General features: G+C 39.3%; 1 protein-coding gene across 1 annotated transcript; it reads right to left on the bottom strand.

Moving 5' to 3' along the window:
* Window positions 1-312: 312 nt before the first annotated feature.
* RSL1D1 (ribosomal L1 domain containing 1) lies at window positions 313-5,899 on the bottom strand. The gene is given in 10 exon segments (XM_040574727.1): window positions 313-836; window positions 2,174-2,389; window positions 3,172-3,293; window positions 3,296-3,299; window positions 3,389-3,482; window positions 4,078-4,179; window positions 4,318-4,466; window positions 5,074-5,212; window positions 5,530-5,669; window positions 5,749-5,899. Coding segments are annotated over 10 exon segments (1,335 nt in total). The 5' UTR covers window positions 5,785-5,899; the 3' UTR covers window positions 313-503.
* Between the last annotated feature and the right edge of the window lie 4,948 nt (window positions 5,900-10,847).

Here is a 10,847-nt window from a genome sequence, read left to right as displayed (position 1 = left end):
ACACTTTTGCTTGTAATCAGGTTGCTAACTTGAATATCTGTAATAACACATTTTCATTATATTGAACAATTCAAGAAAAATGGCAGCAGTGATTTCATGTTTTAAATCACGTTAAATAGATTGTCTTTCTTGGGATACACAGTTTTTATTTCAGCCCTTTTTCATACCACTACCAAATTATGCTTCTGGAAAATGTCACTTATGCAATATTTCTCCACTTTTGTCTGGAATAGTCCCTTCCCTGTTCTTTGACACTTAATGAATTTGGGTACTTTCAGTTTGGACTAGGAGAAAGATAAGGTAATAAATAAAGCCAATTAAAATGATGTGTTTATTTGTTCCAGCTCATCCATTAGAAGAAAACACAAATGAATCATTACAAGCCAGTGAAAAAAGCTCTTACGATGAGATTTTCTTAACCAGGTATGTTATTCCATGAATATGCTTCTTTTCTAAAAAGACACAACTGAATGACTATATAAAAAAGTTACAATAGACAACAATCATGCTGACTGTGGCCTGCCCACTTTCTTGGGTGTTTGCTTTGGTGTTCTGGAAGATTTCTTGTCTGACTGTACTAGTTTCCCAGCTTTAGGTGTTGCAAAAGACTTTGCTTCAGGCTTTTTGGGAGTCTTTTTCAGCTCTTTTTCTTTTATTGCTTCCTTTGGCATGCTGAGCTGCTTGGCTTTTTTCTGTTTTGGTGACATCTGCACATCTGCATGTTTTGTTTTTGGAGTCTCAGCATCTAGAGGTTGTTTCTTTCTCTTACCAAGGGTTGCTTTTGTTTTCTTGCCCAGGTTGTCACTTTCTACTGGACTCTGATTTGGTTCCACTTCCTGTAGTTAAGACATAAAAGAGCATTATCCTTCCAAATAACAAACATCTCCACTGTTTTTTCAAGAGGGATCAATGAAAACCATTCTAAATGACAAATGCTTTCTATCGATTGTACTATTCCCTAGCCCAAATGATTTTTTCACATTTCAGGCTGGAAACAGAGGACTAAACACAGAACTAAATCATGAAAAATTAACAAAATAGTTACTAAGTAAGTAGATTGAGCAGATATGAGGATGTTTACCTTCCTGGTTAACCAAGTCATTGAACTGTTATGATGGCAGAATTTAAACCACAGCCCCCTTCTTGTCCTGCATTTGGGCTTAATAGATTCCAGAGATCAACTCTATGCAGAGTCCATCTGTACACACACAAACTGCGTTTTTACATGTGCACTAGGCCCAGTATTCCCTAGAGATCATCACATATTCCCAAACGGCCCTCAGGAAAGAAGGCTGCTGACACCAGAATAACTCATACAACTCAACTCCAACTGTACCTATTCCATGGCTCTGGCAATCACATCGTGTGAGCTGACAGAGGCCTGCTGCGTGACAGCAGCTTGAAGCAAGCTGTACGACTTTTTGTTTTACTGGGCTGCACATAATCGTAGTGGTAGTCTAGATATCCCTGAACAGATACACTCTAATCACAAGTGTAGTAAAACTGATTTGAATTTAAAAGCATTACTGTTTTATTCACCCATTTCTGTCCACTAGGTATTTGTTAGACATGCGAGTACTGTGAGTTTAGTTGTTTTGCAGACATGTGACACAATCCATGCTACCTTCAATATCTACAACAGTAAATCTATACAGTATTTCATGCAAGCTGCTAGCTCTTAATGTATATTATGTGACTGTTAATGTTGTATATTACTGTCCTAGAGAACGCATGCATTTGTTTTTCAAGTTCTGCACTCGATAGATGATGCATTAAAATACATAAAAATTTAACTTTATAAGAAATTTTGAATTAATCAAGTAAGTTACTGATTTATTAACGTATCAACTGTTTCTCAATCATTTTACCCTTTCTTCTGACTTCAGACCTGTTATGAGCTAGACAAAATTGCCACTATTTAGGAAAACAATAAAAAGGACAATAAACACTGGCTTCCTTTGTGAGAGGAATTAACTAAAAATAAGTAAATAACTCCTCAGAGCATCCCCCCATATACAAACAGATCTTGCTTTCATGATATTTTTAAGAAAATTCAATTCATCTGAAATGCGTTAAAACACATTATTCCCTAAGGAGCAATGAATGATTTACATAGTTCATAGTATTTAGTTTTAACTAAAATGTAAGTTTCTCAATATTTTTAAATAATTACCTTTAGCTCAGCTAGGCTGGTTATTTGCATAGGCACCAGTTGTGGAATTTCTTCATCATCATCATGTTCATCTGGTTCTTGGACTACTTCTACTTTTTCTTTAATCACAAGTTCCTGGGTTGCAGCAGCATCCTTATTTTTCGTTTTCACAGTAATTTGACTTGAATTCACTTTTTTAGCTGCCTTCTTCGTTTTCTTCTTCTTCTTCTTTCCCTTCTACAAAGGATTTGAAGTACACCTCAGACAACTCCCCATAACATTTCTAAACATAACAATTGTTTTAATACAGTTAAGAATAAGACAGTCTAGCAACATCAATTGAGAAGTTCTTCAGTAAACCTGGACTGGTCAACCATAAGGAAAATATGAAAATGTGTTACATTCAGCATAGGAGAAGTTCCTCAAAAACACCTCATAAATAAATGAAAACAATGTAAAAATTAGTCTTGAAGTTGTATATATATGCTCCCCATTTGTTTTAGAAATTGGAACATAATAGAACCAAGTACAAAGGAATAGCTTTTTTTTTTTAATTAATGTAGATGAAGCCCTCCCCTCCCATCCTGGCAAAATAATATACAAATATCTGAATAATTCACAGGCTCCTATGCCACTGATTAGCAAATATATAATGGATGCATAGTCTAAATCCATGTATATGTTAATGAATGTAGTTTCAGAAGACAAATACACTATTCAAGCAAGAGTTTCAAGAGTGAGCCTCAGTTCAATCTATGTTTCAAGACTAGAAACTCTTAGCTTATTTATTTCTAATTTGCTTTATAACATTTAAGGGAGTTTCAGTGATTTCTTGTTACTGTGTATGGGAAGTGCTCAGTAAGGAGTGCCTAATAACTTTGCGGCCATAGCTGCCTGGAATCCATGGCTCAAGCTTGTAAGCCCAACACATTAGTTGCTATAACGCAGAAAAAGAAGCCAAAGAGCTAATGGTTCTGATCTGGTTTTACGGCAAGTTTGAAGATTTTTCTTTTTTTTACCTCTCCTTCCTTTCTATCAACAACTGGCTGTCTGTCAAGCTCATTTAAGTTGGAGATACGTGCAGTAAAAATTGGAAGTGCAACTGATTTAAGTGTCTTGAGGTGAAGAACTTTCACATTTTCCAGTTCTGCAACAACAAAAAAAACATACATAATTTAAAAATAACAAGGCTAAAGGCAAGTTAGTTCATAATCTGATGCAATCAATCAGCAGTACCTTTGGTAACTTCTTATCAATCACTTCAGCTGCTGCAATGATGTTATCTACTATCTCACCAGCTTTCATTCCAGTGTGACCTATACGTGTTGTACTGAAAACAGAGAAGAGTAAATAAACATACTAAGTTACTTGTTCTTCAGTATTCCCAGAAATAAAACAGAAGACCACTTATCTGCAATGATTTTAGCTTTCACGGAAGATGGCTGACTATCACTAAGTCTTTCATATCAACAGTCAGAATAGAGTTACCTGTATTAACCATTTTAATATTATGAAATGCAATTTCTGTCTTTCATTGCTAAGATAGATTTACATCAAGATTAGTTTAGATGCACAATACGTTAAAAAGAGTCTCATAAGAAGACAGTATCTTGGAAGTGGTTTTTATCTAATTGAACAGCCATATTTTTCTATGACTGTACATGCTGATTGACAGTGATAGTTGCCTAGAAATTCCTTAGCAACGAGGAAAAAAACTTTAGAGTAAGACTTCGTAGTAAGTAGAATTACTGATCTCTTTATATGGTTTGTTGGTTTATATTTCTTTTCTAAGGTTCAAAATGACCCATACCTGGGATGGTGACCCTTAACATCTTATTTGCATGTTAATGGAATAAACAATTCAAAATTCCTACAGTTAAGGTGCAATAGACCTTCCTGTGAAGTATTAAACTCCTCATACTTACTAACAGCACCCTTTGTTGGTAACTGGGAGTGTTGTACCCTGGATATGTTTTTGAAACTCCTTAGCGAGATTGTTGGCTTTTAGGTTAACACATAATGGTGCCCTAAAAAAGAAAAGGTGGAGGGAAAAATAATAATTAAAAAAAACAAACTACCAAATAACTAAACAAAACTTTAGTAAAAAGAATTAAATCTTAAAGTAGTAACAATGCAAAACTGATAGACAGAATTTATAGACCTACTTTTTCCTTTCATAGAAATGTTTTCCTAAATGTGAGGGCAAAAGCCTTCTAATTCGGTCATCAGACAGGAAGAGATCGAATCTGTTCAGGAGGCGACGCTTTGCTTCAAACGGTTTATACTCTTTTTTGAGAGTTTTGTATGAGATCACCTACAATGAAAGTAACAGTTTAGTCCCACCATTGAAAACGCAGCATAGAATATTTCTTATAACCTTATAAAATAAAATTAACTTGCATAACTGCTAGTTGGTCAAGAATTATTTTAGAATGTTGAAGACAACTGATAGAAAAAGGATACAGTAGTTTTTAAACAATCAGATGATATGGATCTCTTGCACAGCAACTGCACATCACCAAACAAAACTAGAGCACATGGTAATACCTACATCAAGATAAATACAGCAATAGAAAATATTTTCCAATTTTACTGAGGGTAGCATAAGTGATCCAATCCAGTTGCAAAGGACTTGAATATTCTTTTGTATTGTGAGTAAACAATTGAAAAAAATCAAACCAAATATTGAGTATTTATCTAACCACTACATCTGATTGCTAAAGGCATAGTCTTAAATTGAAATGATTTTGAGTAAATTTTTAAGCTTGGAAAACATACAGTTTGAATAGTCACAAAAAAATCTTACTTGAGATTGTTAACTCAGAACTGCTGAGATTAGAATACTAAGCAGTGGACTTTTTTCCCTTTCCACTCAAGAAGAAAGACACAACAGTACTGTGCTATATCGTCATCTCTCTTACCTGACTAACACTTGTGATCCCATTCTGGGTCAAAAGTTTCCTGTACAGATTTTCAGTCTGTTCTGCAGACAAATTCGGTTCATCCTTTGTGAACAGGCAAACCTCTGCTGTTTCTGTTCGGATGCTATGTGGCAGTGGTCTACAGCGAGGAAAGGAGATGGAGAGGAGACAGAAGTTTTTTTCAGAAGTAGGTCTACATTGTCTACAAAGATCATTAGACCAGGTAGCACACATATCCTGGGAGGAGATGGACCATCCATGCTCCGCACCATGCCTGCACCCAGTGAAGCTGGGTAGTACTGACACCCAGACAAAGCGATGTAAGCTTTCTCAGCACGGCAGGGTACAGCTAAAAGCAGTGCTAGGGCCGTGGAAGTGCACTCCCCGAGCCCCTAACCACCGCAGGGCCCTTGGCACGCCACAGGACGGAAGGCCCCCCGCGGGCCGGTGCCTTACATTTTGATGATCTGCGCCACCCGCGGGATCTTCCACACGGTCACCAGGAGGTGCAGGCTGTCGCTCTCGTTGAGGAGCAGCGCGTCTCCCTTCGCCTTGCTCCTGGAGAAAGCCAGCAGGGCCTCCACCGCCTTCCGCACCTGCAACGGCACCGGCCGCACTTGAAGCAAAGCCAAACCAAGCCAAGCCCGAACCGCTCCGTCCGGCTCCCCGCGGTACCTGTCCGCGCTCCAGCCGCCCCGACCCTCCGGCCATGACTCCCCCGCCGCCACGTGTGTGCCGCCGCCTTCCGGGGCATGGCGGGGCCCGGCCGCCCCTTCCGTCCCTCCCGGGAGCGGGCGCGGCCTGGCGGCGGGAGGCCAGCGGGGCCGGGCCCGGCTGGGCGCCGTGTCCCCGGCAGGCGGCATTACCTCAGGGAGGGCGGCCCCGGCCCGACCGGCTCAAAAAGTACGGGCGGGCCGCCCGCGGCTGCCTCCGGTCGGCTCTTTGCGGCCCCCGGGGGAGCTCCCGCTCTGTCAGCTCTGGTTCGCCTGCCCGTGTCCTCATGGTACACAGGATTCCTGTCACAGCCCGGTGCGGCGGCGTACAGCTGCCTGCAGGGAGCTGCCTGCAGGGAGCACGTTTAGCCGGCTCATGCCCAGCCTGCTGTCTGTCCCCCCCCGTCCTTCCCAGCAGAGCTGCTCCCCAGTCACTGCCCAGCCTGTGTTGGCACTACTCCTTCCCAAGTGCAAGGTTGTGTTTATCTTTGTTGAATATGGACAGATATTTGTGTTGCCTAATCCCTCAGGCTTGTCTAGGTCCTTCTGTACAAAAGGGTTTTGACTGGTCCCTGAGTTTGGTATCATCTACAAACTTAGTGAGACTGTGCTCCAGGTGACTGATAGATGTTAAACAGAATGCGTCCCAGAGTAAAACCCAGTGGTACCCTGCTTTTTAGCGGCCTTCAGGTAGAGTACAAGCCATTACCTCTGCCCTCAGAACCCCATTTTCCAGGTAGTCACTAGCCAGTTGGTTGCCCACCCCCCCGGACCATAATATTTAAGATACCAGAAGACTGTGGGAGACTTGAAAAATATGCTAAAGGTGAGGTAAATGCCATCCACTCTGTTCTCCTCATCCATAAATTCAGTAATTTTGTCATGGAAAGTAATCACGATGGGCAGGCATGATTTCCACATGGTCAGTCCATGCTGATTGTTCACAAGCAGCTGCTTCCTCTATCTCAAGAGGACTTGTCCCATGATTTTTCCAGGGCCCAAGGGAGGATGACTGGTTTGTGGCTCCTGGATTGCGCTCTTGGTGCTTTTTGAGAGTAGGTGGACCACTCACTCCTCTCACGTCACTGGGACCCTTGCCCAGTTTCCTTTCAAAGCATTGGAAGCTGTTCTTGTTGCCCTTGATATTCTTGGCCAGTTTCAGCTCTAGGTGAGCTTTGATTATCCTGTGACAATACCTACATGCCTGAGCAATGTTTCTAGATTCCTTCTTTGTGGACTGTCCTTGATTTTACCTCCTGCATTACTGTCTTTTTGCACTGGAGTGCTGCCATAAACTCCCTGTTTAGCCAAGACAAACTCCTGATGGATCTACTTGTTTTCCTGAGTATCAGGAGGTACCTTTGTTAAGATTTGAAGAGGTTGTCCTTGAAGACCTGCTGCCAGCTTTTCTGAGCTCCTTTACCCTTCAGAGCTGCCTCCCATGGAGTGCCACCTCCTGTTTCCCTGAATAAACCGTAGTCCCTTTCCTGAAGTCTGCTACTCACCTTCCTTGCACACGTCAGCATCTTGAACTCTGCTATTTCCTGGTCACTACAGTTGAGGCCACCATTGACTGTCACATGTCAAACCCTTTCTTCCTTATTTGTGAACACTAAGGCAGAGCTACTGCATCTGTGTTCCAGTTTAGAAATGCATTGACTGACTCCATGGAAGTAGCTTAGCTGTGGGACACATGCCATCCAGTTCCACGTGGCCTAAGTGCATGGTATTGACATCAGATCTACCCTGGAGCTATTTTCACCTTGTTCTTACTGTGCTGTGCGTCCCCTGGCAGCTTTGCTGCTCTGCATTCATCCCGCAAATAAGCTGTCACCTGGGTAACGTAGCTCTGCATAACCAGGAGTTAAACATGCATGAAATAAGGAGTCTTGGTCTTGGTCACTCACTCTTCACCTCCAGATTTTTGCTTGCTTTTTGCTTTTTTAGTTATGGCTTTATTCCTTCATATATCTTCCAACAAAATTTGTTACTCAGTCAGTGTGCCAGTACAAAGAGAAAGGAATTAAAATACCCTAATCAAGACAAGCTCCTTTATGTAATGATTTATGTTTTCACTCTGCTGGCAGAGCTCACGGAGTAACAGCAAAGAGTCAATGGCTTTAAGACTTCTCCAAGGAAGACTTGAGGCAGCAGCTGCAACACTGCGTAGTTGTGTCTTCACGGTTTGTAATGAGACAGGCATATAGAGTTTAGGAGGTTGTTTGCATACTAATTGACTTAATGTAATTTGCTGTACATAGGTTATTTACTGATTGATATTAGTGGGAAAAAAAAGTCCTGGAAAATGGAAATTTTAACCTTCTATTGTATGCTTTTTGACAAATAAGATAAATAAAACTAGCCAGGAAAAATGAAAGCCATCCTTTGTTGCCATGTAGTTGTAGCATGAAGTATTGATTAGAGAAATTATTGAAAGGCTAGGACCACCCAGAGTAGCTAAATCGGGCAGACTCATTAATATCTTTTCAGCACTGGTAGGACTAATGCATATGATGCTAGCTGTGGCATTTTAAAATCTGATAATTGTATTAGCCTTGCTCTATCCCTGCATAGGCCTTGCATATTTTACAGCAGATACCTTAATAAAACATCAACAGATTATTGTGAGATGTTAAAATAAAACAGATAAAGTCAGATGACAGGGAAGTCTGAAAATATGCTAGGCTAGTGTTGTGAGAGGTGATTGAACAGTATGTTTGAAGCCTGACTATACTGGGTCAGCATAGCATTAGTAAGATAAATTAAAGACTATTATTAGTCACTATTACTTTGAGTCACTATGATTAATGACTCAAATTCAAATTTCTCACATATCAATCTCATCCAAGCACATTTTCCTGCAACTTTTTAAGTTTGATGTGACTAAATTTCAGTAGACGCGGTTTAACTGACTTAGATAATTTTCTCTTGAAAGGTGTTTGACATAGCTAATAGAGCTGTCATGGGAAAATAAGTTAATCTCTGGATAAGAAATATTTCAGCTTAGTACGTGAGTTGTATGCAATGGGAACAAACTATGAAGAGTAATAATTTTAACTTTTAATTTTGCAAGTTCACAAATTAATACTCTAATGAAAATTATTTTTGTAAATGTTAGCCCATACTAAAAACATACTGTAAACTGAACATACTCTGATGTAGCTTTCAATTTAGCTTTCTCTGCTGATGAAAGTATTTTTTCCTCAAGTCACAACTAAGGTTTAAAATGACATACTTGCCAGTCTTTCTACCTTATTACTTACTTAAGATGATGTTTCTATTTAACTCTAATTTTGTACTTTGTCTTGGCAAAGGGGATGTACAAGCAGCAATTGCTTCTGCTATAAACAGATCTTTGAGGTTTAAGATTATTTCCTTATTGTACATTCCAAAAGTTCCAGTACCAGGCTTGTGTTCCTCCAGATTATTTGATGGCAGATAAATCCCAGATCTCGCTTTATAAAGTGTATTTCTTCTTTGTGCAACAAAAGTGGCACAAAGAACATGGAGAAAGGAAACCAGGAGTAAGAAGTACACTTCATCATAGAGACCTAAGAAAAGAATCCCCATTACTTCTGCTCAAGCATTGGTTTTCTTTGATTGCGCTCCTTTGCAATCCTAGTGTAAGCCTCTATCTATAATCTAGTTACCTGTCAGCTGGATGGATACTTACATCCCAAGTTATTCAGTTATTCAAAAACTACTGTTTCAGAACCAGAGGCACCTGTCTTTGTGACACAAGCTGTAAACTTTTCACGTTATAATCCTTTGCCTATCATCAGTTCTACAGGTTTAACAGGTGACAGAAACGCAGTCTCAATACATTTTTTTCATCTGATGGCTAATCTGTCATCTCTCTTTTTATTCAGAAGTGTGTGGGCTTTTTTAGGTGTATCTGTAATTAACTGATGGTAGATAACACATTCGAACTTACAGTGGAAGTTGAGACATTTTGGGAAGGAGAGCTGATGAAAGCATAAGTATTATTAAAACTTATATATACACACAACAGACTTTGGGTTTGTTAGCATAGATTTCCATTTTATATTTAGACTAGACTCCTTTCTAGCACTTCTTCAGAGGGAAATAAATATTTTCTTAGGTTTATACTGCATTAAAGTAAACACAAGGAAAGAAACGTTCACAATATGAAATCTTCAGTAGTAACTCCAATTTTGTTGGTGTATTTTTCTTTACCAAATCCTCTGTAGTGTATACAAAAACAGCTGAATAAGCAAGAGCCTTTAAGTATCAGTTCAGGAAGAAAACAGTCTTATCTGGAGTACATTTCATCTGCTTTAACATCATCATTTAAACACTCTGCATTAAGAACCAAAAAGCCAGAGTAATACAGAATTAAATACTTGGGACAATTGAAACAATCTTTTTTCTTTTTTTTCTTAGGTAATACTCATTAATAAACACTTATAAAAACACATTTCTCATAATTAACAGTTTTTATGGACTGGTGCCATAAATAGTCTAAAACAGAGGTTCTTCACTGAGCAATCTTCGCTGGGCCTTTATGCCACAAAAAAAACACAAAATTCACGACCAGCAAATATCCCCATGGATAAACCCCTTAGAGCAGCCATTTGTCTTACAACACTATTACAACATCATCAATAGTTCGTTGTTCAAGAATACAGTTTACTACCGGAATGAGTGTCTCAGGAAACCAGTGCCATCATATGTTTGTATATCAGTTCCCGATTGTCTGCAACGATATCCAAGGTAGCAGAATTGGGTTTAGATGGATGATGACAATGTTAGTGAACAGAATACTGTACTCATTTCTCCATTTAGTGTGCTTTACTTCTTGGTAACTGAAATAAGTAATTATTGTCTTGTTGCAAAATAATTAGTACTGCTGCACACTTTTTTTTTTACATTTAATTATTGTTACATATATCAAGGCTTTCATTTAAACGACATACAAGGTCTTAATTTACATAATTATAATTTATAACTTACATCATGGCTATACACTTAAGCCATATCTACACTACAAACTTTGGCCAACAATCAGGGAAAAGAGGTGTGATCCTGATTAGTACCACA

This window comes from Cygnus olor, chromosome 15 (assembly GCF_009769625.2).
Source record: "Cygnus olor isolate bCygOlo1 chromosome 15, bCygOlo1.pri.v2, whole genome shotgun sequence".
In the NCBI taxonomy this organism is placed as follows: Eukaryota; Metazoa; Chordata; class Aves; order Anseriformes; family Anatidae; genus Cygnus; species Cygnus olor.
This window is presented reverse-complemented; position numbering and strand designations above follow the sequence as displayed.